We start from the raw sequence: 27,986 nt of genomic DNA, 5'->3' as shown, positions 1-27,986 counted from the left end.
CCGCTTCTTTCAAAATGGCCGCACCCGCTTCTCTCAACATGGCGGCGGCCGCCTTGGAGCGGCTCCTGGGGGAGCTCCTGGAGCCGGACGGCGCCAGGATCCGCCAGGTTTTGGGGGATTTTGGGCAAATTTGGGCGGATTCGGGGGGATTTGGGGGTTTTGGGGGGCCCCGCGGTGAGGGTTGCGGGTGTTTTGCAGGCCTCGGAGCGGCTGCGGGACGCGCTGCGGGAGCCGGAGGGGCCCGAGGGGCTCGCGGAGCTGCTGAGGGCGGCGGAGAGGCCGCAGGTAAGGAGGGATTTTTGGGGGGATTTTTGGGGATTTTGGGAAATTTTGGGGGGTTTTGGGGGTGAATTTGGGGGATTTGAGGGGGATTTTGGGGGAAATTTGGGGGGATTTGGGGTGAATATGGGGATTTTTGGGGGAATTTTGGAGATTTTGGAAAATTTTGGGAAATTTTGGGAGGAATTTGGGGGGTTTTGGGGGTGAATTTGGGGGATTTGAGGGGGATTTTGGGGGAAATTTGGGGGGATTTGGGGTGAATATGGGGATTTTGGGGGGAATTTTGGGGATTTTGGAAAATTTTGGGGATTTTGGGAAATTTTGGGAGGAATTTGGGGGGTTTTGGGGGTGAATTTGGGGGATTTGAGGGGGATTTTGGGGGAAATTTGGGGGGATTTGGGGTGAATTTGGGGATTTTGGGGGGAATTTTGGGGATTTTGGAAAATTTTGGGGATTTTGGGAAATTTTGGGAGGAATTTGGGGGGTTTTGGGGGTGAATTTGGGGGATTTGAGGGGGATTTTGGGGGAAATTTGGGGGGATTTGGGGTGAATTTGGGGATTTTGGGGGGAATTTTGGGGATTTTGGAAAATTTTGGGGATTTTGGGAAATTTTGGGAGGAATTTGGGGGGTTTTGGGGGTGAATTTGGGGGATTTGAGGGGGATTTTGGGGGAAATTTGGGGGGATTTGGGGTGAACTTGGGGATTTTTGGGGGAATTTTGGGGATGCTGAGGGGATTTGGGGGGAAATTTGGGGGATTTTGGGACATTTTGGGGGGAATTTGGGGATTTTGGGGGTGAATTGGGGGATTTGGGGTGAATTTGGGGAGTTTTGGAGGATTTAGGGGATTCTGAGGGGATTTTGGGGGGAATTTTGAGATTTTGAGGGATTTTGGGGTGAATTTGGGAAATTTTGGGGGGGGTTTAGGGGATTCTGAGGGGAATTTGGGGGAGATTTTGGGGATTTTGGCATGAATTTGGGGGATTTTGAGGATTCGGAGGGGATTTTGGTGGGAATTTTGGGATTTTGGGGGTGAATTGGGGGATTTTGGGGGGAATTTGGAAAATTTTGGGGAGATTTAGGGGGTTCTGAGGGGATTTGGGGGGATTTGAGGAAATTTTGGGGGGAATTTGGGGATCCTGAGGAGATTTTGGGGTGAATTGGGGGATTTTTGGGATGAATTTGGGAAATTTGGGGGGGAATTTAGGGATTTTGGGGGGAATGTTGGGATTTTGGGGAGGAATTTGGGGATTTGGGGGGAATTTGGGGATTTGGAGGGGTTTGGGAGTAATTTTGGGGGATTTGGGGTGAATTTGGGGGATTTTGGGTTGAATTTGGGAAATTTTGGGGGGCCTTTTGGGTATTGGAGGGGGAATTTGGGGAAAATTTTGGGGATGTCAGGGAAAATTGGAGGGTTCTGAGGGGATTTTGAGGAGAATTTGGGGGATTTTGGTGAATTTTGGGGGAAATTTGGGGATTTTGGGGTGAACTTGGGGGATTTTGGGATGATTTTTGGGGTGAATTTGGGGGATTTTGGGATGATTTTTGGGGTGAATTTGGGGGATTTCGGGGTGAATTTTGGGGTGAATTTGGGGCTTTTGGGGGTGAATTTTGGGGTGGATTTTGGGGTGAATTTGGGTGATTTCGGGCTGAATTTTGGGGTGAATCTGGGGGATTTTGGGGCTCCCAGATCCGAAATTTGGCCGCTCTTCTGCTCCGGAGGCGCCTCCGGAAACTCCCCCCGGAGTTGATTGACAGGTGGGCGGGGCCTGGGCCCCATTGGGATCAATGGGAGGGGGCGTGGCTTGTGGGGAAGTGGGCGGGGCTTCAGCCCCATTAAAGTCAATGGGAGGAGGCGTGGCTTGTGGGGAAGTGGGCGGGGCTTCAGCCCCATTAAAGTCAATGTGAGGGGGCGTGGCTTGTGGGTAAGTGGGCGGGGCTTCGGCCTCGTTGAAGTCAATGGGAGGGGGCGTGGCTTAAACCCCATTGCCATCAATGGAAGGGGCGTGGCTTAGGACAAAGGGGCGTGGCCTGTAGCCAATCAGAATTAATGAGGGGGCGTGGCTTCTCTTCCTTTGGAGTACAATGGAGGGGGTGGAGCTTAATTAAAAATGTTAATTAGGGAGGGGATGGAGCTAATTTAATTCAGGGGAGTGGCTTAATATGGGCGTGGCCTGGGGTTAATTAATTAATTTGATGTGCGTTATTAATTACAAAAGGGGGAGGGGCTTAAGTTTGGCTTTGAGGGCGTGGCCTGTGCATAAATGGAGTTAATTAACAGAATATGCTAATGAGGGGGCGTGGCTAAATGTGGCCACGCCCCCTCCCAGGCTCCCCCACGTCTTGGTCGAGGCCTTGGAGCGGGAGACGGAGTGAGTGGAAAATTGCCCGAAATTCCCCAAATTTCCCCCAAATTTCCCCAAAATTTGGGAGATTTTGGGGATAAACCTGGAGGGGGGTGGGGCTGGAGAAAAATTGGGGAAAAAATTTGGGATTTTGGGAAAAAAATTGGGGGATTTTATGTGGAAATTTGGGGTTTTTGGGTTGAAAATCGGGGAGTTTTTGGTGGAAAAATTTGGGGTGTTTTGGTAAAAAAATTTGGGGATTTTATGGGGAAAATTGGGGGTTTTGGGCTGAAAATCGGGAATTTTGGGAAAATTGGGAATTTTTGGGGAGAATATTGGGAATTTTGGGGAAAATGGGGATTTTTAAGGGAAAAAATGGGAAATTTTGGGGGAGAAAAAAGGGAATTTTGGGTGAAAAATGTGGAGTTTTGAGAAATGAAAATTTGGGGTGTTTTGGTAAAAAATGGGGATTTTTGGGGTGAAAATTGGGGGGTTTTGATTAAAAATTGGAATTTTGGGTAAAAAATGGGGAATTTTGGGAAAAAGCTGGGTGAAAACATCAATTTCTGGGGAAAAAATTGGGAATTTGGAATGAAAAATTGGATTTTCCTGGGTGAAATTTGGGGGGAAAATGGGAATTTTGGGCTGAAAACGGGCAGAATGGATCCCCGAAAAATCAGATTTTTTTCACTAAAAAAATGCGAATTTTGGTGAAAAAAATGGGATTTTTTGGGTAAAAAAATCGGATTTTTTTACTGAAAAGTGGGGATTTGATCCTAGAATTGGGGGATTTTGGGGAATTTTGGGAATTTTGGGAATTTTTGGAATTTTTTGCCCCCAGCTCGTCCAGCAGAGGGGCCCTGGCCCAGCTCGGGGCGCGGCTGGTGCTCCTGGGGGGCCCCAAATTTTGGGAACCGGTGGAAAAATGGATCCAGGAGGCGGCGAAGGATCCCCAAAAACTGGAGGTGAGAGCCCCAAAATTTCCAAAAAAACCCCGAAAAAAATTTAGAAAATCTTCTCAAAAAAAATCCCCCAAAAAAATTCCTCTAAAAATCCCCAAAAATTCCTCTAAAAACCCCTAAAAAATCCCAAAAAATTCTTCAAAAAATCCCCCAAAAAATCCCTAAAAATTCTACTAAAAAGTTACCAAAAAATCCCAAAAAATTCCTCTAAAAACCCCCCAAAAATTCTTCAAAAATCCCAAAAAATTCCCCAAAAATTCTTCAAAAAATCCCTAAAAATTCCTCTAAAAATCCCTAAAAATTACCAAAAGATCCCCAAAAAATCCCTAAAAATTCCTCTAAAAATCCCTCTAAATCCCCAAAAAATCCCCAAAAATTCCTCTAAAAACCCCTAAAAAATCCCAAAAAAATCCTTTAAATTCCTCTAAAAACCCCTAAAAAATCCCAAAAAATTCTTCAAAAAATCCCCTAAAAAATCCCAAAAAATCCTTCAAAAACTCCCCAAAAAATCCCCAGAAATTCCTCTAAAAACCCCTAAAAAATCCCCAAAAATTCTTCAAAAAATCCCCCAAAAAATCCTAAAAATTCTCCTAAAACCCCTAAAAATCCCCCTAAAAATTACCAAAAAATCCCCAAAAAAATCCCCAAAAATTCCTCTAAAAACCCCTAAAAAATCCAAAAAAATCCTTCAAAAAATCCCTAAAAATCCCCCTAAAAATTACCAAAAAATCCCCAAAAAATCCCCAGAAATTCCTCTAAAAACCCCTAAAAAATCCCAAAAAATCCTTCAAAAAATCCCGCAAAAAATCCCTAAAAATTCCTCTAAAAACCCCTAAAAAATCCCCAAAAATCCTTCAAAAAATCCCTAAAAATTCCTCTAAAAACCCCTAAAAAATCCCAAAAAATTGTTAAAAAAATCCCAAAAAATCCCTAAAAATTCTTCAAAAAATCCCAAAAAATCCCCAAAAATTCCTCTAAAAACCCCTAAAAATCCCCAAAAAATCCCCTAAAAATCCCCAAAAATCCTTCAAAAAATCCCCAAAAAATTCCTCTAAAAACCCCTAAAAAGTCCTTCAAAAAATCCCCAAAAAATCCCTAAAAATTCCTCTAAAAATCCCTAAAAATCCCCCTAAAAATTACCAAAAAATCCCCAAAAATTCCTCTAAAAACCCCTAAAAAATCCCCAAAAATTCTTCAAAAAATCCCCCTAAAAAATCCCCAAAAATTCCTCTAAAAACCCCTAAAAATTCTTCCAAAAATCCCAAAAAATCCCTAAAAATTCATCTAAAAACCCCTAAAAATCCCTCTAAAAACCCCTAAAAAATCCCCAAAAATCCTTCAAAAAATCCCCAAAAAAATCCGTAAAAATTCTTCAAAAAATCCCTAAAAATCCCCCTAAAAATTACCAAAAAATCCCCAAAAATTCCTCTAAAAACCCCTAAAAAATCCAAAAAAATCCTTCAAAAAATCCCTAAAAATCCCCCTAAAAATTACCAAAAAATCCCCAAAAAATCCCCAGAAATTCCTCTAAAAACCCCTAAAAAATCCAAAAAAATCCTTCAAAAAATCCCTAAAAATCCCCCTAAAAATTACCAAAAAATCCCCAAAAAAATCCCCAAAAATTCCTCTAAAAACCCCTAAAAAATCCCCAAAAATCCTTCAAAAAATCCCTAAAAATTCCTCTAAAAACCCCTAAAAATTCCTCTAAAAACCCCTAAAAAATCCCAAAAAATTGTTCAAAAAATCCCAAAAAATCCCTAAAAATTCTTCAAAAAATCCCAAAAAATCCCCAAAAATTCCTCTAAAAACCCCTAAAAAATCCCAAAAAATCCTTCAAAAAATCCCGCAAAAAATCCCTAAAAATTCCTCTAAAAACCCCTAAAAAATCCCCAAAAATCCTTCAAAAAATCCCTAAAAATTCCTCTAAAAACCCCTAAAAAATCCCAAAAAATTGTTCAAAAAATCCCAAAAAATCCCTAAAAATTCTTCAAAAAATCCCCAAAAAGTCCCCAAAAATTCCTCTAAAAACCCCTAAAAAATCCCCAAAAATCCTTCAAAAAATCCCTAAAAATCCCCCTAAAAATCCCTAAAAATTCTTCAAAAAATCCCAAAAAATCCCCAAAAATTCCTCTAAAAACCCCTAAAAAATCCCAAAAAATCCTTCAAAAAATCCCCAAAAAGTCCCCAAAAATTCCTCTAAAAACCCCTAAAAAATCCCCAAAAATCCTTCAAAAAATCCCTAAAAATCCCCCTAAAAATCCCTAAAAATTCCTCTAAAAACCCCTAAAAAATCCCCCAAAATTCTTCAAAAATCCCCAAAAAATTTCCTAAAAATTCCTCTAAAAATCCCCAAAAAAATCCCCAAAAATTCCTCTAAAAACCCCTAAAAATTCCTCTAAAAATCCCCTAAAAAATCCCAAAAAATCCTTCCAAAAATCCCCAAAAAATCCCCCTTAAAATTACCAAAAAATCCCCAAAAAATCCCCAAAAATTCCTCTAAAAACCCCTAAAAATTCCCCAAAAATTCTTCAAAAAATCCCCAAAAAATTCCTCTAAAAACCCCTAAAAAATCCCCAAAAATTCTTCAAAAAATCCCCCCAAAAAAATCCCTAAAAATTCTTCTAAGAATCCCCATAAAAATTACCAAAAAATCCCCAAAAATCCCCCAAAATTCCTCTAAAAACCCCTAAAAAATCCCCAAAAAATTCTTCAAAAAACCCCCCCAAAAATCCCTAAAAATTCCTCTAAAAACCCCTAAAAAATCCCCCTAAAAATCCCTAAAAAAATCCCCAAAAAATCCCCAAAAATTCCTCTAAAAACCCCTAAAAAATCCCCCTAAAAATCCCTAAAAAAATCCCCAAAAAATCCCCAAAAATTCCTCTAAAAACCCCTAAAAAATCCCCAAAAATTCTTCAAAAAATCCCCCTAAAAAATCCCCAAAAATTCCTCTAAAAACCCCTAAAAATTCTTCCAAAAATCCCAAAAAATCCCTAAAAATTCATCTAAAAACCCCTAAAAATCCCTCTAAAAACCCCTAAAAAATCCCTAAAAATTCTTCAAAAAATCCCAAAAAATCCCTAAAAATTCCTCTAAAAATTACCAAAAAATCCCCAAAAAATCCCCCAAAATTCCTCTAAAAACCCCTAAAAATCCCCCTAAAAATCTCCAGAAAATCCCTAAAAATTCCTCTAAAAATCCCCAAAAAATCCCTAAAAATCCCCCTAAAAATCCCCCCAAAAAATTCCTAAAATTCCCCAAAAAATCCCCCCAAAAACCCCCAAAATCCCCCCAAAACCCCAAACCCCGACCAAGCCATCCCCTGACTGCGCTTCCCCCCGCGGCCGCAGGGGGCGCTGCGCTTCCTGGGCGTGGCGGTGGGCGTGGCCGGCCCCGCGCTGGCGCGCGCCGGCCCCGCCCACCTGCGGCTGTGCCGCGCGGGGCTGCGCGCGCGCCCCCTGGCGGCGACGGCGGCAACGGCGGCGCTGCTGCCCAGCCTGCGGCCGGTGAGCGGATTGGGGCCAAAACGGCGGGGTTTGGGCAAATTGGGGGAAATTTGGGAAATTTGGGGGGTTTAGGGGAAATTTAGGGGGTTTGGGGGGAATTTGGGGGGAAATTTGGGGGTTTGGGGGGAAATTTGGGGGTTTTAGGGGGAAATTTAGGGGGTTTGGGGGGAAATTTGGGGGTTTTGGAGTGAAATTTGGGGGATTTGGGGGGAAAATTGGGGGGTTTTGGGATGAAATTTGGGGGTTTGGGGGAAAATTTGGGGGGTTTGGGGAGAAAATTTGGGGGTTTTAGGGGAAAGTTTGGGGGGTTTAGGGGAAAATTTGGGGGTTTATGGGAAAATTTGGGGGTTTGGGGGGAAATTTGGGGGGTTTGGGGGGAAATTTGGGGGTAAAATGTGGGATTTTTGGGATGGAATTCAGGATTTTTCAGGGGAAAGTTGGGGATTTGGGGGGAAATTTGGGGGGTTTTGGGCAAAATTGGGGAGTTTGAGGAGAAAATTTGGGGGTTTAGGGGAAAATTTGGGGGTTTTGGGGGGAAAATTGGGGGTTTTAGGGGGAATTTGGGGGTTTTAGGGGGAATTTGGAGGTTTAGGGGGGAATTTGGGGTTTTGGGGGGAATTTGGGGGTTTAGGGGGGAATTTGGGGGTAAAATGTGGGATTTTTGAGATGGAATTCAGGATTTTTCAGGGGAAATTTGGGGGTTATAGGGGCGAATTTGGGGGTTTTAGGGGGAAATTTGGGGGGAAATTTGGGGGTTTGGGGGAAAATTTTGGGGGAAATTTGGGGGTTTGGGGGAAAATTTGGGGGTTTGGGGGGAAATTTGGGGGGAATTTGGGGGGTTTGGGGGGAAATTTGGGGGTTTGGGGATGAAGTTTGGGGGGTTTAGGGGCAAAATTTGGGATTTTTGGGATGGAATTGAGGATCTTTCAGACAAAATTTGGGGATTTTAGGGGAAAATTTGGGGGTTTTAGGATGAAATTTGGGGGGATTGGGAGAAAATTTGGGGGTTTGGGGGGAAATTGGGGGTTTTGGGGGGAAAATTGGGAGCAAAATGTGGGATTTTTGGGATGGAATTCAGGATTTTTCAGGGGAAATTTGGGGGTTTGGGGGGAAATTTGGGAATTTGGAGGCAAAATTTGGGGTGTTTAGGGCGAAATTTGGGGGTTTGGGGGGAAAATTGGGGGTTTGGGGGGAAAATTGGGGGTTTTGGGACAAAATTTGGGGATTTTGAGATGAAATTCAGGATTTTTCGGGCAGAAGTTGGGAGTTTCTGGAGAAAATTTGGGGGTTTAGGGAGAAAATTTGGGGGGTTTTGGGTAAAATTTGGGGGTTTTAGGGGAAAATTTGGGGGTTTAGGGAGAAAATTTGGGAGTTTCTGGAGAAAATTTGGGGGGTTTAGGGCGAAATTTGGGGGGTCTGGGGAGAAAATTTGGGAGTTTGGAGGCGAAATTTGGGATTTTTGGGATGAAATTCAGGATTTTTCAGGTAAAATTTGGGGGGTTTAGGGGAAAATTTGGGGGTTTTGGGGTGAAAATTCGGGATTTTTCGGGCGAAATTTGGGGGTTTCTGGAGAAAATTTGGAGGTTTTGGGGCAAAATTTGGGGATTTTCAGTAGAAATTTGGGGGGTTTTGGATGAAATTTTGGAATTTTGGAGTGAAATTTGGGGGTTTTGGGGCCAAAATTTGGGAATTTGGGGCCAAAATTTGGGATTTTTCCGGCTAAATTTGGGGTTCCTGGGGAGAAACTTTGGGAATTTTCGGGCAAAATTTGGGATTCTCTAAAATTCCCCAATTTCCCCGTTTTTGCCCAAAATTTTGGGTTTTTTTTCAGCCCCTCCCCCGCTCGCTGCTCCCGGACGTCCTCGAGGCGCTGCAGGAGCTGCTGGGCCTGGACGAGGTGAGGAAAAATTGGGGGAAATTCCGGCAATTTTGGGAAAATTTGGAAATTTGGGCAAAATTTGGGGTGAAAATAGGAAAAAAAAAGGGAAAATTTGGGTGGAAATTGAGGGAATTTGGGGTGAAATGGGGAAATTTTGGGGTGAATTTTGGGGATTTTTTGGGGTGAGTTTTGGGTGAATTTTGGGGTGAATTTTGGGAAATTTGGGAAAATTTGGGGGGAAAAATTGAGGTGAAAATAGGAAAAAATTGGGGAAATTTGGGCTGAAATGGGGAAATTTTGGGGTGAATTTTGGAGATTTTTTAGCTGAATTTTGGGAAATTTGGAAAATCTGGGAAAATTTGGGGTGAAAATAGGAAAAAATTGGGAAAATTTGGGCAGAAATTGGGGAATTTTTGGGGTGAATTTGGGACATTTTGGGGAAATTTTGGTTGAAGTTTGGGAATTTTTGGGGTGAATTTTGGGGATTTTGGGGTGAATTTTGGGGTGGATTTTTGGGATTTTTGGGTTGAATTTTGCGGTGAATTTGGGGAAATTTGAGGAATTTTGGGAAATTTGGGGTGAATTTGGGGTTAAAATAGGAAAAAAATTGGGAAAATTTGGGCTGAAATTGAGGAAATTTGGGACATTTTGGGGTGAATTCAGGGGATTTTAGGGTGAATTTTGAGAAATTCGGGAAAATTTGGGTTGAAAATAGGAAAAAAATTGGGAACATTTGGGAAGAATTTGGAGCAAAATTGAAAAAAAAATTGAAAATTTGGGGATGAATTTTGGGGAAATTTGGGATGAAAACGGGAAAAAGTTGGGAAAATTTGGGCTGAAATTGGGGAAATTTTGGGGTGAATTTGGGACATTTTTGGGGGAAATGTTGGGGTGAATTTAGGAAATTTTTGGGGTGAATTTGGGATATTTTTGGGGTTAATTTTTGGGTTAAATTTGGAACATTTTGGGGTTAATTTTGGGGTGAATTTGGGACATTTTGGGCTGAATTTTGGGCTGAATTTGGGACAATTCGGGCTGAATTTCTGGCTGCAATTTGGGGTGAATTTGGGACATTTCGGGCTGAAATTTGGGATGAATTTGGGAAATTCCCGTCCAGGATCACGGCGCCGACGCCCTGGAGGTGCTGGATGAATTCCTGGAATCCCATCCCGAATCTGTGATCCCTCACCTGCGGCCCCTGCTGGAGCTCTGCCTCCAGGTGAGCCCCAAAATCTTCATTTCCGCCCAAAATTTGGGAATTTTTTGGGCAAAAATTGGGATTTTTCCACCCAAAAATGTTGGCGACACCAGGTCTACCCCATTAAAGTCAATGGGGATTAATGGACACCAGGTCTACCCATTAAAGTCAATGGGGATTTGTGGACACCAGGTCTACCCATTAAAGTCAATGGGGATTTACCAATACCAGGTCTACCCCATTAAAGTCAATGGGGATTTTTTTGACACCAGGTCTACCCCATTAAAGTCAATGGGGATTTATGGATACCAGGTCTACCCCATTAAAGTCAATGGGGATTAATGGACACCAGGTCTACCCCATTAAAGTCAATGGGGATTTAAGGACACCAGGTCTACCCCATTAAAGTCAATGGGGATTTGCGGACACCAGGTCTACCCATTGAAGTCAATGGGAACTTGGGGACACCAGGTCTACCCCATTAAAGTCAATGGGGATTAAAGGACACCAGGTCTACCCATTAAAGTCAATGGGGATTTTGGGACACCAGGTCTACCCATTAAAGTCAATGGGGATTTTGGGACACCAGGTCTACCCATTAAAGTCAATGGGGATTTAAGGACACCAGGTCTACCCCATTAAAGTCAATGGGGGTTTACAGACACCAGGTCTACCCCATTAAAGTCAATGGGGGTTTACAGACACCAGGTCTACCCCATTAAAGTCAATGGGGATTTTGGGACACCAGGTCTACCCCATTAAAGTCAATGGGGATTTGCGGATACCAGGTCTACCCATTAAAGTCAATGGGGATTTGCGGATACCAGGTCTACCCATTAAAGTCAATGGGGATTTAAGGACACCAGGTCTACCCATTAAAGTCAATGGGGATTTTGGGACACCAGGTCTACCCATTAAAGTCAATGGGGATTTAAGGACACCAGGTCTACCCATTGAAGTCAATGGGGATTTTGGGACACCAGGTCTACCCCATTAAAGTCAATGGAGATTGGGGACACCAGGTCTACCCATTAAAGTCAATGGGGATTAATGGACACCAGGTCTACCCCATTAAAGTCAATGGGGATTTTGGGACACCAGGTCTACCCCATTAAAGTCAATGGGGATTTTGAGGCAATTCCCAGAGTTTTTGGGGAAATTCCCGGAATTTTTTTGGGAATTCCCAGGATTTTGGGAATTCCTGGGATGTTTGGGAATTCCTGCCCCTCCCCTGGAGGATTTTTGGGAGTGTTCAGGTGGGATTTGTCCCCTCAGGTGGCTGGGGACGAGTGCAGGGGCGACGCCGTCAGGGTCCGGGCCTTGGCCACGCTGACGTTCCTGGCCCAGAAGAGACCCAGGGTGAGACTGGTTTATACTGGTTTATACTGGTTTGTACTGGGAGGGTACTGGGAGGGAACTGGGATGAACTGGGATGGCCTGGGAGGGGATTTGAGGCGATTTTGTGGGGCAAAACCAGTCCAAAATGGGAAAAAATTGGGTTTAAAAGGGATTTGTTATACTGGTTTGATACTGGTTTATACTGGTTTGTACTGGGATTGAACTGGGATGGACTGGGAGGGAACTGGGACAAACTGGGATGGACTGGGAGGGGATTTGAGGCCATTTTGGGGGTGCAAAAAGGGGCAAAAATGGTCAAAAACGGGGAAAAATGGGGGGAAATGATGATTACAAGGGGGTTTTATACTGGTTTGATACTGGTTTATACTGGTTTGTACTGGGAGGGCACTGGGAGGGAACTGGGACAAACTGGGAGGGGATTTTGGGGGAATTTGAGGGGATTTTGGGGCTCCAAAAGGGTCAAAAATGGGAAAAACTGGGATAAAAGGGGAGTTTTTTATACTGGTTTCTACTGGTTTGTACTGGTTGATACTGGTTTGAGACTGGTTGATACTGGTTTGTACTGGTTTATACTGGGAGGGAACTGGGACAAACTGGGAGGGGATTTGGGGCGATTTGGGAGGATTTTAGGGCTGAAAAATGATGGAAAAACGCAATTTTTTCCTGGTTTTTTCCATTTTTTACTGGTTTGTACTGGTTTGTACTGGTTCATACTGGTTTGTACTGGTTTGTACTGGTTTGTACTGGTTTTCCTCCAGGCCCTGCTCCGGGGGGGGCTCCTGGCCCTGCTCCTCCGGGGGCTCCTGGTCCCACTTTGTGCCGAAATTCGGCCGGAAAATCCCGAACCCGAGGAGAGCTGGGAGGGGGAGGGGCGGCCCTGCCCCCGCCACGGCGCCGCGCAGGTACCGGAATTCCCGGAATTCCCAAAATTCCCAAAATTCCCAAAAAAATCCCAAAGTTCTGAGACATTGCCCTGATTTTTTAGGGTTTTTTTCCCATTTTATTTGGATTTTTTTCTCTTTTTTTTCCCATTTTTTTCTGATTTTTTTTCCCATTTTATTTGGAATTTTTCCCCATTTTATTTGGAATTTTTCCCCATTTTCCCCCATTTTATTTGGATTTTTTTCCCCCGTTTTTTCCTATTTTACTTGGAATTTTCCCCCTTTTTTTTCCCATTTTATTTGGAATTTTCCCCCGTTTTTCCCCAATTTATTTGGAATTTTTTTCCCATTTTATTTGGAATTTTCCCCCGTTTTTCCCCAATTTATTTGGAATTTTTTTCCCATTTTATTTGGAATTTTCCCCCGTTTTTCCCCAATTTATTTGGAATTTTTTTCCCATTTTATTTGGAATTTTTCCCCTTTTTTCCCCAATTTATTTGGAATTTTTTCCCATTTTATTTGGAATTTTTCCCCCATTTTTCCCCAATTTATTTGGAATTTTTTCCCATTTTATTTGGAATTTTCCCCCATTTTTCCCCAATTTATTTGGAATTTTTTCCCATTTTATTTGGAATTTTCCCCCGTTTTTCCCCAATTTATTTGGAATTTTTTCCCATTTTACTTGGAATTTTCCCCCATTTTTCCCCAATTTATTTGGAATTTTTTTCCCATTTTATTTGGAATTTTCCCCCATTTTTCCCCAATTTATTTAGAATTTTTTCCCATTTTATTTGGAATTTTCTCCCCTTTTTTTTCCCAATTTATTGGGAATTTTCCCCCATTTTTCCCCAATTTATTTGGAATTTTTTTCCCATTTTACTTGGAATTTTCCCCCATTTTTCCCCAATTTATTTGGAATTTTTTCCTATTTTATTTAGAATTTTTCCCCCTTTTTTTTCCCAATTTATTTGGAATTTTCCCCCGTTTTTCCCCAATTTATTTGGAATTTTTTCCCATTTTACTTGGAATTTTCCCCCATTTTTTCCCATTTTTTTTTGAATTCTTTCCCGTTTTATTTGGAATTTTCTCCCCTTTTTCTTCCCATTTTGTTTGGATTTTTTTCCCGATTTTTATGATTTTTTCCAATTTTATTTGGAATTTTCCCCCTTTTTTTCCCATTTTATTTAGAATTTTTTCCCATTTTACTTGGAATTTTTTCCCATTTTAATTGGAATTTTTCCCCTTTTTTCCCATTTTATTTGGAATTTTTCCCATTTTATTTGGAATTTTTTTCCCATTTTATTTAGAATTTTTCCCTTTTTTCCCCAATTTATTTGGAATTTTTTTCCCCAGTTTTGGGGGATTTTTTCCCATTTTTTGTGATATTTTTTTCCCTTTTTTATTTGGATTTTTTCCCCATTTTAATTAAAACTTTTCTGGAATTTTCAATGGGATTTTGCCCAAATTTGGGATTTTTTTCTCCATTTTCTCCCCTCAGGTTCTGGACGCTCTGGCCCAGGGGCTGCCCCCCGAAAAGCTGCTCAAGGAATTGGTGAGTTTTGGGGCAAAAAATCATAATTTTGGGAAAATTGGGAAATTTGGGAATTTTTGGGGTTTTTTTTGGAGTTTTTTGAGCTTTTTTTTTAGGAATTTTGGGGTTTTTTTCTGCCCTTTCAGGACCTTTTTTGGCAGGAATTTGGGAAATCCTGAGGGAAAATTTGGGGAGAATTTTGAAGATTTTGGGTTTGGGATAAATTTTTAAAACTTTGGAATTTTGGGGATTTTTGGGGAATTTTTTTGGAATTTTTTGGACTTTTTTTGAGGAATGTTGGGGTTTTTTTCTGCCCTTTCAGGACCTTTTTTGGCAGGAATTTGGGAAATCCTGAGGGAAAAATTGGGGAAAATTTGGGAGATTTTGAGTTTGAGTTAAATTTCTTAAATTTTGGAATTTTTATGATTTTTTTTTTTTTTTTTAGTTTTTGGGAATTTTTGGGGAATTTTTTCCCAATTTTTATTGATTTTTTTTGGTGATATTTCAGGACCTTTTTTGGCCTAAATTTGACAGATCCGGAGGGAAAATTTGGGGAAATTTTGGGTTTGGGTTGAATTTCTTAAATTTTTGAATTTTGGGGATTTTTTTTTTTTAATTTTTGGAAATTTTTTGGGCTTTTTTTTGACGAATTTTGGGATTTTTTCCTGACCTTATTTTGTCAGGAATTTTGCAGATCCTGAGGGAAAATATGAGGAAAATTTGGGGAATTTTGGGTTCAGAATGAATTTTTTAAATTTTGGAAATTTTTGGAATTTTTTAGGAATTTTTGGGAATTTTTTGGGGGAATTTTTTTTGAGGAATTTTTGGGATTTTTTCCTGCCCTTTCAGGACCTTTTTTGGGAGGAATTTTGCAGATCCTGAGGGAAAATTTGGTGAAAATTTCTAATATTTTGGGTTTCTGGTAAATTTTTAAAATTTGTCAATTTGGGGTGAATTTTTTGGGAATTTTTTCCAAATTTTCCCAATTTTTTTTTTTCATTTTTAGCCTTTTTTTTCTTTACCCTTCCAGGACCATTTCAGGCAATTTCTCCCTCAGGGATCGAATTTTGGGCCAAAACTCCGCAATTTTACCTTTTTGATGACTAAAACCCAAAATTTTTCTCCGAAACTCCCAAAAATTTTAAATTTTCACCAATTTTGGGACTTTTCCCCCCATTTCCCATCAATTCCATTTTCTTTTCCACCTCCTTCTCATTATCACCCTTCCAGGACCTCCCTGTAGGAAAACCGCGATCATTTTGCGGGAAAACCTTGAAATTTTCGCTTTTTTTGCGGGCGAATTTCCAACTTTTAGCAATTTTTACTTCTCCCTGTGCTACTTTTGGGTCGATTTTCCCCGATTTTGGTTCATTTTTAACCGATTTCGCCTCATTTTTTCCCCCAATCCTCCTCCCGCCTCCTCTCTCAACTCCCTCTCCTCCCTCCCGTTTTTCCCCGTTTTTCCACCGATTTTCTCCCGGTTTTTTTTCCCCGCCTCCTCCCCGTCCCCTCCGCCCCCTCCCCCGTCTCGTTTTTGGGTGAAAATCCGGCGATTTTGGGGTCGGCGCTCGCCCGGAAGTTGCCGCTGCTGGAGGAGCCGGCGCGGGGCGGCGCCGCCGGCGGCCGCAAGGGGGCGCTGATGGCGCTGGCGGCGCTGGCGCGCGGCTGCGGCGCCGCCCTGCGGCAGCGGTGAGCGCCATATATGGGCAAAAGGGGGCGGGGCTTGTTCCTTATATGGACAAAATGGGCGGGGTTTTCACCTCATATGCATAAAATGGGCGGGGTTTTCACCTCATATGCATAAAGTGGGCGGGGTTTTCACCTCATATGCATAAAGTGGGCGGGGTTTTCACCTCATATGCATAAAGTGGGCGGGGTTTTCACCTCATATGCATAAAATGGGCGGGGTTTTCAGCTCATATTCATAATATGGGCGGGGTTTCTACCTCATGCATAAAGTGGGCGGGGTTTTTGCTTTATATGCATAAAATGGGCGGGGTTTTCGCCTCATATGCATAAAATGGGCGGGGTTTTCACCTCATATGCATAAAGTGGGTGGGTTTTTCAGCTCATATGCATAAAATGGGCGGGGTTTTCACCTCATATGCATAAAACGGGCGGGATTTCTGCCTCATATGCATAAAATGGGCGGAGTTTCTGCCTCATATGCATAAAGTGGGCGGGGATTCAGCCTCATATGCATAAAGTGGGCGGGGTTTTCACCTCATGCATAAAGTGGGCGGGGTTTTCAGCTCATATGCATAAAATGGGCGGGGTTTTCACCTCATATGCACAAAGTGGGCGTGGTTTTCACCTCATATGCATAAAGTGGGCGGGGTTTTCACCTCATATGCATAAAGTGGGCGGGGTTTTTACCTTATTTGGTGAAAGGGGGCGGGGTTTTCGGGGTGCTGGCGGGCTGTGGGCGGGGTTTAAAGGAAGGGGGCGTGGCTTAAACGGTTCCAATGCATTGTGGGCGGTGCTTGAGGCATTCAAATGAGTGGTGGGCGTGGCCTGCAGGTACCTGGGCGTGGTCCTGGGGGCCCTGCGGGCCGGGCTGGGAGACCCCGAGGGCTCCGTCCGGGGGGCGGCGGCCGCGGCGCTGAGGGAGCTGCGGGAGGAGATGGAGGTGCTGGTTTATACTGGTTTATACTGGTTTATACTGGTTTGGACTGGGAGGGAATGGGAGGGAAAAAATGAGGGGGAAATGGGGAAAATTGGGCAAAAAATGGGGGAAAAATGGGGAAAAATGGGGGGAAAATTGGATTTTAAAGGGTTAAAAATGGGGGAAATGGGGATTTGGGGTTACTGGTTTGTACTGGTTTATACTGGGAGGGATTTTTGGGTGAATTTGGGGGATTTTGGGGTGAATTTTTGGGGATTTTTGGGGTGAATTTGGGGGATTTTGGGGGATTTTTGGATCAATTTTTGGGGATTTTTGGGGTGAATTTTTTGGGATTTTTGGGTGAATTTTTGGGGATTTTTGGATGAATTTTTTGAGGCTTTGGGGATGAATTTTGGGGTGAATTTTGGGGAATTTCTGGGGTGAATTTTGAGTCAAATTTTGGGATATTTCGGGTTGGATTTTGAGGATTTTTGAGTTGAATTTTGGGGTGAATTTTGGGGTGAATTTTTTGGGCTTTGGGGATGAATTTTGGGGGTTTTTGGGTGAATTTTTGGGAGAATTTTGGGGATTTTTTGGGTGGATTTTTGGGGATTTTTGGGCTGAAGTTTTTGGGATTTTTGGGCTGAAGTTTTAGGGATTTTTGAGTGAATTTTTGGGGATTTTTGGATCCATTTTTGGGGAATTTTGGGGATTTTTGGGCTGAATTTTTTGGGATTTTTGGGTGAATTTTTGAGGATTTTTGGGAGGATTTTGGGGATTTTTGGGTGAATTTCGGGGTGAATTTTTTGGGCTTTGGGGATGAATTTTGGGGATTTTTGGGTGAATTTTTGGGAGAATTTTGGGGATTTTTGGGAGAACTTTGGGGATTTTTGGGATGAATTTGGGGGTTTTTGACTTGAATTTTGGGTTAAATTTTTGGGATATTTTGGGTCTGATTTTGGGGATGTTTGGGCTGAATTTTGATGATTTTTGGGGTGAATTTTGGGGATTTTTGGGCTGAATTTTGGGAGATTTTTGGGGCGAATGTTGGGAAATCTTTGGGATACTTTGGGGGATTTTTGGGGTGAATTTTGGGGATTTTTTGGGTGAATTTTTGGGGTGAATTTTGGTGATTTTTGGGGTTGATTTTAAGGAACTTCCGGGTTGGATTTTGGGGATTTTTGGGCTGAATTTTTGGGGATTTTTGGGCTGAATTTTGGTTTTTTTGGGGCTATTCCGACTGGGATTTTTTCCCAACTGGTTTTTACTGGTTTTTACTGGTCGCAGGCGGAGCTGGCACCGCTGGCGGCCGAGGCGCTGCCGCGGATTTTGGGGGAATTTTGGGAATTTCCAAATTCCCCCCAGCCCAAGGCCTGGTTCGTGCTGGAGACGCTGCTGGAGGCGCTGGGTGAGCCAAATTTGGGGTGAATTCCGGGGATTTTGGGCAAAAACGGGGAGATTTGGGGGAAAAAATGGGAAAAAAAGGGGGAAATAATTTAAATTTTGGAGGAATTTGGGGGGAAAAAATGGAAAAAAATCAGATTTTGGGGAAATATTTAAATTTTGGGGAAATTTGGGGAAAATTTGGGGAAAAAATGGAAAAGATTGGGGGAATGGGGGAAAAGATTTTAAGTTTTGGAAGAATTTGGGGAAGAAATGGGAAAAAATTGGGGAAATTTGGGGGAAAAATTGGGAAGAAAAATGGGGGGAAATTGGGGAAAAAATTTTAAATTTTGGAAGAATTTGGGGAAAAAATGGAAAAAAAATTGGGGAAATGTGGGGGGAGAATTGGGAAGAAAAATGGGAAATTGGGGAAAATTTGGGGGAAAAAAAATAAAATTTGGGGAATAAAATGGAAAAAATTGTGGAAATTTGGGGGAAAATTGGGAAAATATGAGGAAAATTTGGGTAAAAAATGGAAAAAATCAGGAAAGTTTGGAGAAATTTGAGAAAAATTGGGAAATTTGGGGGGGAAATCGGGGGAAAATGGGGTAATTTGGGGGAAAATATTATATTTTGGGAAAATTTGGGGGAAAATGGAAAAAAATTGGGGGGATTGGGGGAAAAATTAAATGTTGGAAAAAATGGGGGAAAAATAGGAAAAATTGGGGGAATTTGGGAAAAAAATAGAAAAAATGGGGAAATTTGGGGGAAATTTGGGGAAAATTTGAAAAAAATGAGGAAAATTTGGGTAAAAAAATGGAAAAAAGGGGAAATTTGGGGAAAATTTGGGGAAAATTTGGAATAATGGGGAAAAATTGGGACAAAATGGGGTAATATGGGGAAAAAATTTAAATTTTGGAAAATTTTGCGGGGGAAAATGGAATAAATTAGTGGAATTTTGTGAAAAACTTTAAATTTTGGAAGAATTTGGGGAAAAATGGAAAAAAATGGGGAGATTTGGGGGAAAACGGGGAAAATTTGGGCAAAAATTGTGAGAATTTGAAAATTGGAAAAGAATGAGAAAAATTTGGGTAAAAAGTGGAAAAGAATGGGGAAATTTGAGTAAAATTGGGAAATAATGGGGGAAATTTTGGCTAAAATTGGGAAAATTTGGGGAGGATTGGGAAAATAGGGGGAAAATGGGAAAAATTGGGGAAAAATTGGGGGAAATTTGGAAAAAATGGGGAAGTTTTGGCAAAAATGGGAGAATTTGGGGGAAAAAAATTTAAAATTTGGAAAAATTTGGGGAAAAAATGGAAAAAGAAAAAGGGGAAATTTGGGGGGAAATGGGGAACATTTGGGAAAAAATTGTGGAGATTTGAAAATTGGAAAAAAATGAGGAAAATCTGGGGGAAAATTGGTTCTTTTTGATGAATTTTGGGTGAATTTTTGGGTGAATTTTGATGAATTTTTTGGGTGAATTTTTGGGTGAATTTTTGGGTGAATTGTGATGAATTTTTTGGGTGAATTTTGGGTGATTTTTGGGTGAATTTTTGTGTGAATTTTGCCGAATTTCTGGGTGAATTTCCTTGGATTTTTGGGTGAATTTTTGGGGGAATTTTGATGAATTTTTGGGTGAATTTTTGGGTGAATTTTGATGAATTTTTTGGGTGATTTTTGGGTGAATTTTGGGTGAATGTTGATGAATTTTTTGGGGTGAATTTTGATGAATTTTTGGGTGAATTTTGCTGAATTTTTTGGCTGAATTTTGCTGAATTTTTTGGCTGAATTTTGATTAATTTTTGGCTGAATTTTGCTGAATTTTTGGGTGAATTTTGCTGAAGTTTTTGGGTGAATTTTGCTGAATTTTTTGGGTGAATTTTGCTGAATTTTTTGGTTGATTTTTGATTAATTTTTGGGTGAATTTTGCTGAATTTTTTGGGTGAATTTCCTTGGATTTTTGGGTGGATTCCCTTGGATTTTTGGGTGAATTTTGCTGAATTTTGGGTGAATTTTGCTGAATTTTTTGGGTGAATTCCCTTGGATTTTTGGGTGAATTCCCTTGAATTTCCGTTGATTTCGGGCGGGTTTTTTGCGCCTCTCTGTCCCTTTTCGCTCCTGGTGAGTTCATGAGCGTTAATGAGTGTTAATTAGCGTTAATTAGCGTTAATTGCCCGCAGGTGAGGGGGTGCAGCCCTGGCTGCCCCAGGTGCTCCCCAGGATTTCGGCGGCTCTGGAGGCGCCGCGGGGCCGGGAGCTGGCGCTGAGCGCGCTGCACGCGCTGGGTGAGCCCCAAAAACTGCCCAAAATCACCCCAAAAAACTGCCCCAAAACTGCCCAAAATCACCCCAAAATTATCCCCAAATCACCCCAAAAAACTGCCCCAAAACTGCCCCAAATCACCCCAAAAAACTGCCCCAAAACTGCCCCAAATCACCCCAAAATTATCCCCAAATCACCCCAAAAAACTGCCCCGAAACCGCCCCAAATCACCCCAAAAAACTGCCCAAAACACCCCAAAATTATCCCCAAATCTGCCCAAAAATATCCCCAAATCACCCCAAAAAACCGCCCCAAATCACCCCAAAAAACTGCCCAAAAACTGCCCAAAAACACCCCAAAATTATCCCCAAATCACCCCAAAATTATCCCCAAATCACCCCAAAAAACTGCCCCAAAACTGCCCAAATCACCCCAAAAATATCCCAAAATCACCCCAAAAAACTGCCCCAAAACTGCCCAAAATCACCCCAAAAAACTGCCCCAAAACTGCCCAAAACACCCCAAAAATATCCCCAAATCACCCCAAAAAACTGCCCAAAATCAGCCCAAAAACTGCCCAAAATTATCCCAAAATCACCCCAAAAAACTGCCCAAAAACTGCCCAAAATCACCCCAAAATTATCCCCAAATCCGCCCAAAAATATCCCAAAATTATCCCAAAATTATCCCAAAATTATCCCCAAATCACCCCAAAAAACTGCCCAAAAACTGCCCAAAATCACCCCAAAATCAGCCCAAAATTATCCCAAAATTACCCCAAAAAACTGCCCCAAAACTGCCCAAAATCACCCCAAAATTATCCCAAAATCACCCCAAAAAACTGCCCAAAATCACCCCAAAATCAGTCCAAAATTATCCCAAAATTACCCCTAAATCCGTCCAAAAGTATCCCAAAAATATCCCAAAAATATCCCAAAATTATCCCCAAATCCGTCCAAAAGTATCCCAAAAATATCCCAAAGTTATCCCAAAAATATCCCAAAATTATCCCCAAATCCATCCAATAATATCCCAAAAAAATCCCAAAATTATCCCAAAATCATCCCAAAATCATCCCAAAAAATCCCCAAAATTCCCCATAAAATTCCCAATTTTCTCCCCCGATTTTCACCCCAATATTTTCCCAAAATTCCCAAATTTCCCCCCAAAATTCCCCCAAAAATTCTTCAAAAATCCCCAAAAAAATCCCAAAAAATAAAAAAAAAAAAATCCCAAAAAAACCCTGCAAAAAGCCCAAAAAATCCCCAAAAAATCGCCAAAAATTCCCCAAAAAATCTCTTAAAAATCCTCCCAAAATTTCCCCAAAATTCCCAAAAAAATCCCCAAAAATCCCCAAAAAATCCCTCAAAAAATCCTCCAAAATTCCCAAAAAATCCCCAAAAAATCCCCCAAAATCCCCAAAAAAATCCCCAAAAAATCCCCCAAAAAACCCTCCTAAATCCCCAAAAAAATCCCCAAAAATACCCAAATTTTCCCCCCAAAATCCCCAAATTTCCCCCCAAAATTCCCCCAAAAATCCTTTCCAAAATCCCCAAAAAATCCCCAAAACTCCCCCTAAAATCCCCAAATTCCCCCCTGATTTTCACCCCAAATTCCCCAAAAAATTCCCAAATTTTTCCCCCCAAAATTCCCAAATTTTTCCCCCCAAAATTCCCAAATTTTCCCCCGAAAATCCCCAAAAAATCCCCCAAAATTCCCAAAAAAATCCCCAAAAATTCCCGAATTTTTCCCCCCAAAATTCCCAAATTTTTCCCCCCAAAATTCCCGAATTTTTCCCCCCAAAATCCCCAAAAAATCCCCCAAAATTCCCAAAAAAATCCCCAAAAATTCCCGAATTTTTCCCCCCAAAATTCCCAAATTTTTCCCCCCAAAATTCCCGAATTTTTCCCCCAAAATCCCCAAAAAATCCCCCAAAATTCCCAAAAAAATCCCCAAAAATTCCCGAATTTTTCCCCCAAAAATTCCCGAATTTCCCCCCAAATTCCCAAATTTCCCCCAAAAATTCCCTAATTTTCCCCCCAAAATTCCCGAATTTTCCCCCCAAAATTCCCAAATTTTCCCCCCAAAATTCCCAAATTTTCCCCCCCAAAATTCCCAAATTTTCCCCAAAAATGCCCAAATTTTTCCCCCCAAAATTCCCGAATTTTTCCCCCAAAAATTCCCGAATTTTTCCCCCCAAAATCCCCAAAAAATCCCCCAAAATCCCCCAAAAAATCCCCAAAAAATCCCCCAAAATTCCCAAAAAAATCCTCAAAAATTCCCAAATTTTCCCCCAAAAATTCCCAAATTTTCCCCCCAAAATTCCCGAATTTTCCCCCAAAATTCCCGAATTTTTCCCCCAAAATCCCCAAAAAATCCCCCAAAATTCCCAAAAAAATCCCCAAAAATTCCCGAATTTTTCCCCCAAAAATTCCCAAATTTTTCCCCAAAATTCCTGAATTTTTCCCCCAAAAATTCCCAAATTTTCCCCCCAAAATTCCCGAATTTTTCCCTCCAAAATTCCCAAATTTTCCCCCCAAATTCCCCCAAAAATTTTCCCCCAAAAATTCCCAAATTTTCCCCAAAAATGCCCAAATTTTTCCCCAAAAAATTCCCGAATTTTTTCCCCAAAAATTCCCAAATTTTCCCCCCAAATTCCCCAAAAAATTTTCCCCCAAAAAATTCCCGAATTTTTTCCCCCAAAAATTCCCAAATTTTCCCCAAAAATTCCCGAATTTTTCCCCCAAAAATTCCCAAATTTTCCCCCAAAATTCCCGAATTTTTCCCCCAAAAATTCCCAAATTTTCCCCCCAAAATTCCTGAATTTTTCCCCCCAAAATTCCCGAATTTTCCCCCCAAAATTCCCAAATTTTCCCCCCAAAATTCCCAAATTTTTCCCCCAAAAATTCCCGAATTTTTCCCCCAAAAATTCCCAAATTTCCCCCCAAAATTCCCGAATTTTCCCCCCAAAATTCCCAAATTTTCCCCCCAAAATTCCCAAATTTTTCCCCCCCAAAATTCCTGAATTTTTCCCCCCAGAATTCCCAAATTTTCCCCCCAAAATCCCCAAAAAATCCCCCAAAATTCCCCAAAAAATCCCCAAAAATTCCCAAATTTTCCCCCAAAAATTCCCGAATTTTCCCCCCAAAATTCCCGAATTTTTCCCCCAAAAATTCCCGAATTTCCCCCAAATTCCCGAATTTCCCCCAAAATTCCCGAATTTCCCCCAAATTCCCGAATTTCTCAGCCTGCAGCTCCGGCCTCCCGCCCCTCCCCCCCCCCACCCTCGCCGCCGTCGCCGCCCTGGCCCGGGGGGGGGAGCAGCAGCTCCAGGCCCTGGGTGAGACTGGTTTGAACTGGTTTGGACTGGTTTATACTGGTTTATACTGGTTTGGACTGGGAGGGACGAAAGGGGGGAAAACTCGGTGAAAAAATGGGGAAAATCGGGCGAAAAACGGGGGAAAAATGGGAATTTAAAGGGTTAAAAATGGGGGATTTGGGTTACTGGTTTGGACTGGTTTATACTGGTTTGGACTGGTTTATACTGGTTTGGACTGGTTTGGACTGGTTTGGACTGGGAGGGGAAAAGTGGGGGGAAAATGGGGAAAATCAGGCAAAAAATGGGGAAAAATGGGAAAAAATGGTTTATACTGGTCCATACTGGTTTATACTGGTTTATACTGGTCCCTACTGGTCCATACTGGTCCATACTGGTCCATAGTGGTCCATACTGGTCCATACTGGTCCATACTGGTCCATACTGGTCCATACTGGTCTATACTGGTCCATACTGGTCCATAGTGGTCCCTACTGGTCCATACTGGTCCATACTGGTCCATACTGGTCCACACTGGTCCATACTGGTCCATACTGGTCCATACTGGTCCATACTGGTCCATACTGGTTTATACTGGTCCATACTGGTTCCAGAGGTTCTGGCGGCGCTGGGCCCCGCCCAGGTGGGGGAGGGGCTGCTGGAGGCGCTGCAGCTCGGGCTGCGATTGGCCGAGAGCGGCGACAGCGACGCCACGCGGGTCACGTGAGTGCCAGCATTCCCGAAATTCCCGAAATTCCCAAAATCCCAAATCCCCAAAATTCCCAAAATCCCCAAAATTCCCAAAAAAAAATGCCCAAAAATTCCCAAAATTCCCCCAAATCTCCGCCCACTCATCTTAAGCCCCGCCCATTTCCCCTTAAGCCCCGCCCACTGCCCTGAGCCAGCCCCTGTCAATCACAGCCCAAGCCACGCCCACACCGCCCCAAGCCACGCCCCCGCCTTTGGCCACGCCCCCCGGCCTTTGGCCACGCCCACACCGCCTTTGGCCACGCCCACTTTGGGCTTCTGGCCGCTCCCAGTTCATCCCAGTAACCCCAAGGCCCAAACCAGTAACGTCCCAGTAACTCCCAGTTTGATCCCAGTTCATCCCAGTTCATCCCAGTATAAACCAATTACCGCCCAGTCCCTCCCAGTCCCTCCCAGTTCCCTCCCAGTATAAACCAATTACCTCCCAGTAACTCCCAGTTCCTCCCAGTCCCTCCCAGTATAAACCAGTTTCCTCCCAGTCCCTCCCAGTCCCTCCCAGTGCCCTCCCAGTCCCTCCCAGTTCCTCCCAGTATCCCCAGACCCCATTCCCAGTTCCCTCCCAGTCCCTCCCAGTTCCTCCCAGTCCCTCCCAGTTCCCTCCCAGTATAAACCAGTTCCCTCCCAGTTCCCTCCCAGTCCCTCCCAGTTCCTCCCACTTCCTCCCAGTCCCTCCCAGTTCCCTCCCAGTTCCCTCCCAGTCCCTCCCAGTCCCCCCCAGTCCCTCCCAGTCCAAACCAGTTTCTCCCAGTTTGGCGCTGCTCTCGGCCGTCTCGGAGCTCCTGGGGGAGGGGACGGCGCCGCTGCTGCCCCAGGCGCTGCCGCTCCTGCAGGGGGCGCTGCGCCCCCCGCCGCCACCGGTCAGTACTGGTTTATACTGGTTTGTACTGGTTTGGGGGCTGGGGTTACTGGTTTGGACTGGGAGGGGACTGGGAGGGGGTTTGGGGGTGGTGGGAGGGAGTGAAAGGGTTAAAAATGGGGAAAATGGGGATTTTTTTATACTGGTTTGTACTGGTTTGTACTGGTTTGTACTGGTTTTTACTGGTTTATACTGGTTTATACTGGTTTGGACTGGTTTATACTGGTTTATACTGGTTTATACTGGTTTGGACTGGTTTATACTGGTTTATACTGGTCCATATTGCTCCATACTGGTTCATACTGGTCCATACTGGTTTATACTGGTTTATACTGGTCTGTACTGGTTTATACTGGTTTATACTGGTCCATATTGCTCCATACTGGTTCATACTGGTCCATACTGGTTTATACTGGTTTATACTGGTCTGTACTGGTTTATACTGGTTTATACTGGTCCATATTGCTCCATACTGGTCCATACTGGTCCATACTGGTTTATACTGGTCCATACTGGTCCATACTGGTCCATACTGGTTTATACCAGTCCATACTGGTCCATACTGGTCCATACTGGTCCATACTGGTCCATACTGGTCCATACTGGTTTATACTGGTCCATACTGGTCCATACTGGTTTATACTGGTCCACACTGGTTTATACTGGTCCATACTGGTTTATACTGGTCCATACCGGTCCATACTGGTTTATACTGGTCCATACTGGTCCATACTGGTCCATACTGGTTTATACTGGTCCATACCGGTCCATACCGGTCCATACTGGTTTATACTGGTCCATACTGGTCCATACTGGTCCATACTGGTCCATACTGGTCCATACTGGTTTATACTGGTCCATACTGGTCCATACTGGTCCATACTGGTCCATACCTCTCCCTTTCCCCCCCCAGTCCCCCTCCGACGCCCCTGATTGGCTGCTGGGTTTCCATGACGACGAGGAGGGGGCGGAGCCAATGGAGGACGAGGACGAGGAGTGGGCGGGACCTGAGCTGTGAGTGGGCGTGGCCTGGGCTGGGTGGGCGTGGCCTGGGGCCAAAGGGGGCGTGGCCTGGGCCGGGTGGATGTGGCCTGGGCCGGGTGGGCGTGGCCTGGGGCTAAAGGGGGCGTGGTCTGATGCCCATTTATGGTCATGCCACGCCCCCTCGCAGGGCGGAAGTGGGCGGAGCTTTCCCCGGATTGGCCGAGGCGGCGCTGGGGGCGCTGGGGGAGCTGGCGGAGAACTGCGGGTAACTGGTTTATACTGGTTTGAACTGGGAATGGGTCTGGGGTTACTGGTTTGTACTGGGAATGGGTTTGGGGTTACTGGTTTGTACTGGGAATGGGTTTGGGGTTACTGGTTTGAACTGGGAATGGGTTTGGGGTTACTGGGATGAACTGGGAATGGGTTTGGGGTTACTGGTTTATACTGGGAATGGGTTTGGGGTTACTGGTTTGAACTGGGAATGGGCTTGGGGTTACTGGTTTATACTGGGAATGGGTTCGGGGTTACTGGTTTATACTGGGAATGGGTTTGGGGTTACTGGTTTATTCTGGGAATGGGTTTGGGGTTACTGGTTTATACTGGGAATGGGTTTGGGGTTACTGGTTTATACTGGGAGGGAGTTTGGGGTTACTGGTTTGTACTGGGAATGGGTTTGGGGTTACTGGTTTATACTGGGAGTGGGTTTGGGGTTACTGGTTTATACTGGGAGTGGTTTGGGGTTACTGGTTTATACTGGGAATGGGTCTGGGGTTACTGGTTTATACTGGGAATGGGTTTGGGGTTACTGGGATGAACTGGGAATGGGTTTGGGGTTACTGGGATGAACTGGGAATGGGTTTGGGGTTACTGGTTTGAACTGGGAATGGGTTTGGGGTTACTGGGATGAACTGGGAATGGGTTTGGGGTTACTGGTTTATACTGGGAATGGGTTTAAACTGGTCCGTACTGGTCCATACTGGTTTATACTGGTTTATACTCATTTATACTGGTTTATAGTGGTTTATACTGGTTTAAACTGGTCCATGCTGGTTTATACTGGTTTAAACTGGTCCATACTGGTTTATACTGGTTTATACTGGTCCCCAGCTCCGCCCTCCTGCCCCACCTGGAGCCCCTCCTGGCGGCCATCTTGGATCTGACCCAGGTGAGCCCCTCCCAGTTCCCTCCCAGTATAAACCAGTAACCCCCGCCGCCCCTCCCAGTCCAAACCAGTCCAAACCAGTAACTCCCAGTTCCCTCCCAGTTCCCCCAGTGCCGGGTCCGAGGCGCCGCCTACGAGGCCCTGGGGAGCCTCAGCTGCTGCGGGAGGGAGTCGCAAACTGGTTTGTACTGGTTTATACTGGTTTGTACTGGGAGGGGGCTGGGAGGGCTTTAAACTGGTTTGTACTGGTTTGTACTGGTTTGTGCTGGGATTTTGTGCATCAAAAATGGGAAAAATTGGGGGAAAATGGGGAAAAAATGACCAAAAAATGGGGAAAAAAGGGTTAAACTGGTTTGTACTGGTTTATACTGGTTTATACTGGGATTTTCTGCAGCAAAAATGGGTCAAAAATGGGAAAAAATAGGAAAAAATGGGAAAAAATTGGGAGAAAAAGGGAAAAATCGGGGGAAAATGGGGGAAAAGGTGATTGAACTGGTTTGTAGTGGTTTATACTGGTTTATACTGGGATTTTTTCCACCAAAAAAGGGGAAAAATGAAAAAAAATGGGAAGAAATGGGAAAAAATGGGGAAAAACGGGTCAAAATTGTTTATACTGGTTTATACTGGTTTATACTGGGATTTTTTCCACCAAAAAAAGGGGAAAAATGAAAAAAAATGGGAAAAAATGTGGAAAAGTTGGGAAAAAAGGCGTTA

The 27,986-nt window shown here is 43.3% G+C and overlaps 1 protein-coding gene across 1 annotated transcript; it reads left to right on the top strand.

Moving 5' to 3' along the window:
• Positions 1 to 38: 38 nt before the first annotated feature.
• On the top strand, positions 39 to 27,314 carry LOC110481023 (importin-4). The gene is made up of 18 exons (XM_077789907.1): positions 39 to 107; positions 199 to 285; positions 6,933 to 7,088; positions 8,920 to 8,985; positions 10,085 to 10,186; positions 11,441 to 11,524; positions 12,283 to 12,426; positions 13,904 to 13,957; positions 15,516 to 15,625; positions 16,457 to 16,565; positions 17,829 to 17,949; positions 20,105 to 20,209; positions 23,434 to 23,526; positions 24,117 to 24,225; positions 25,019 to 25,127; positions 26,040 to 26,140; positions 26,298 to 26,375; positions 27,218 to 27,314. The coding sequence occupies exons 1-18, from the start codon at positions 39 to 41 to the stop codon at positions 27,312 to 27,314; spliced, it is 1,794 nt and encodes a 597-aa protein (XP_077646033.1).
• The last annotated feature ends 672 nt before the right edge of the window (positions 27,315 to 27,986 follow it).

The sequence above is a fragment of the Lonchura striata genome, chromosome 39 (assembly GCF_046129695.1).
Source record: "Lonchura striata isolate bLonStr1 chromosome 39, bLonStr1.mat, whole genome shotgun sequence".
Taxonomy (NCBI): Eukaryota; Metazoa; Chordata; class Aves; order Passeriformes; family Estrildidae; genus Lonchura; species Lonchura striata.
This window is presented reverse-complemented; position numbering and strand designations above follow the sequence as displayed.

Excerpts from the sequence above, each read along its gene's own strand:
- LOC110481023 (XM_077789907.1), top strand. The coding sequence starts at position 39 with ATGGCGGCGGCCGCCTTGGAGCGGCTCCTGGGGGAGCTCCTGGAGCCG. Across the intron at positions 12,427-13,903 it reads CCCGCCACGGCGCCGCGCAG|GTTCTGGACGCTCTGGCCCA; the intron begins GTACCGGAATTC and ends TTCTCCCCTCAG. Across the intron at positions 13,958-15,515 it reads AAAAGCTGCTCAAGGAATTG|TTGCCGCTGCTGGAGGAGCC; the intron begins GTGAGTTTTGGG and ends CTCGCCCGGAAG.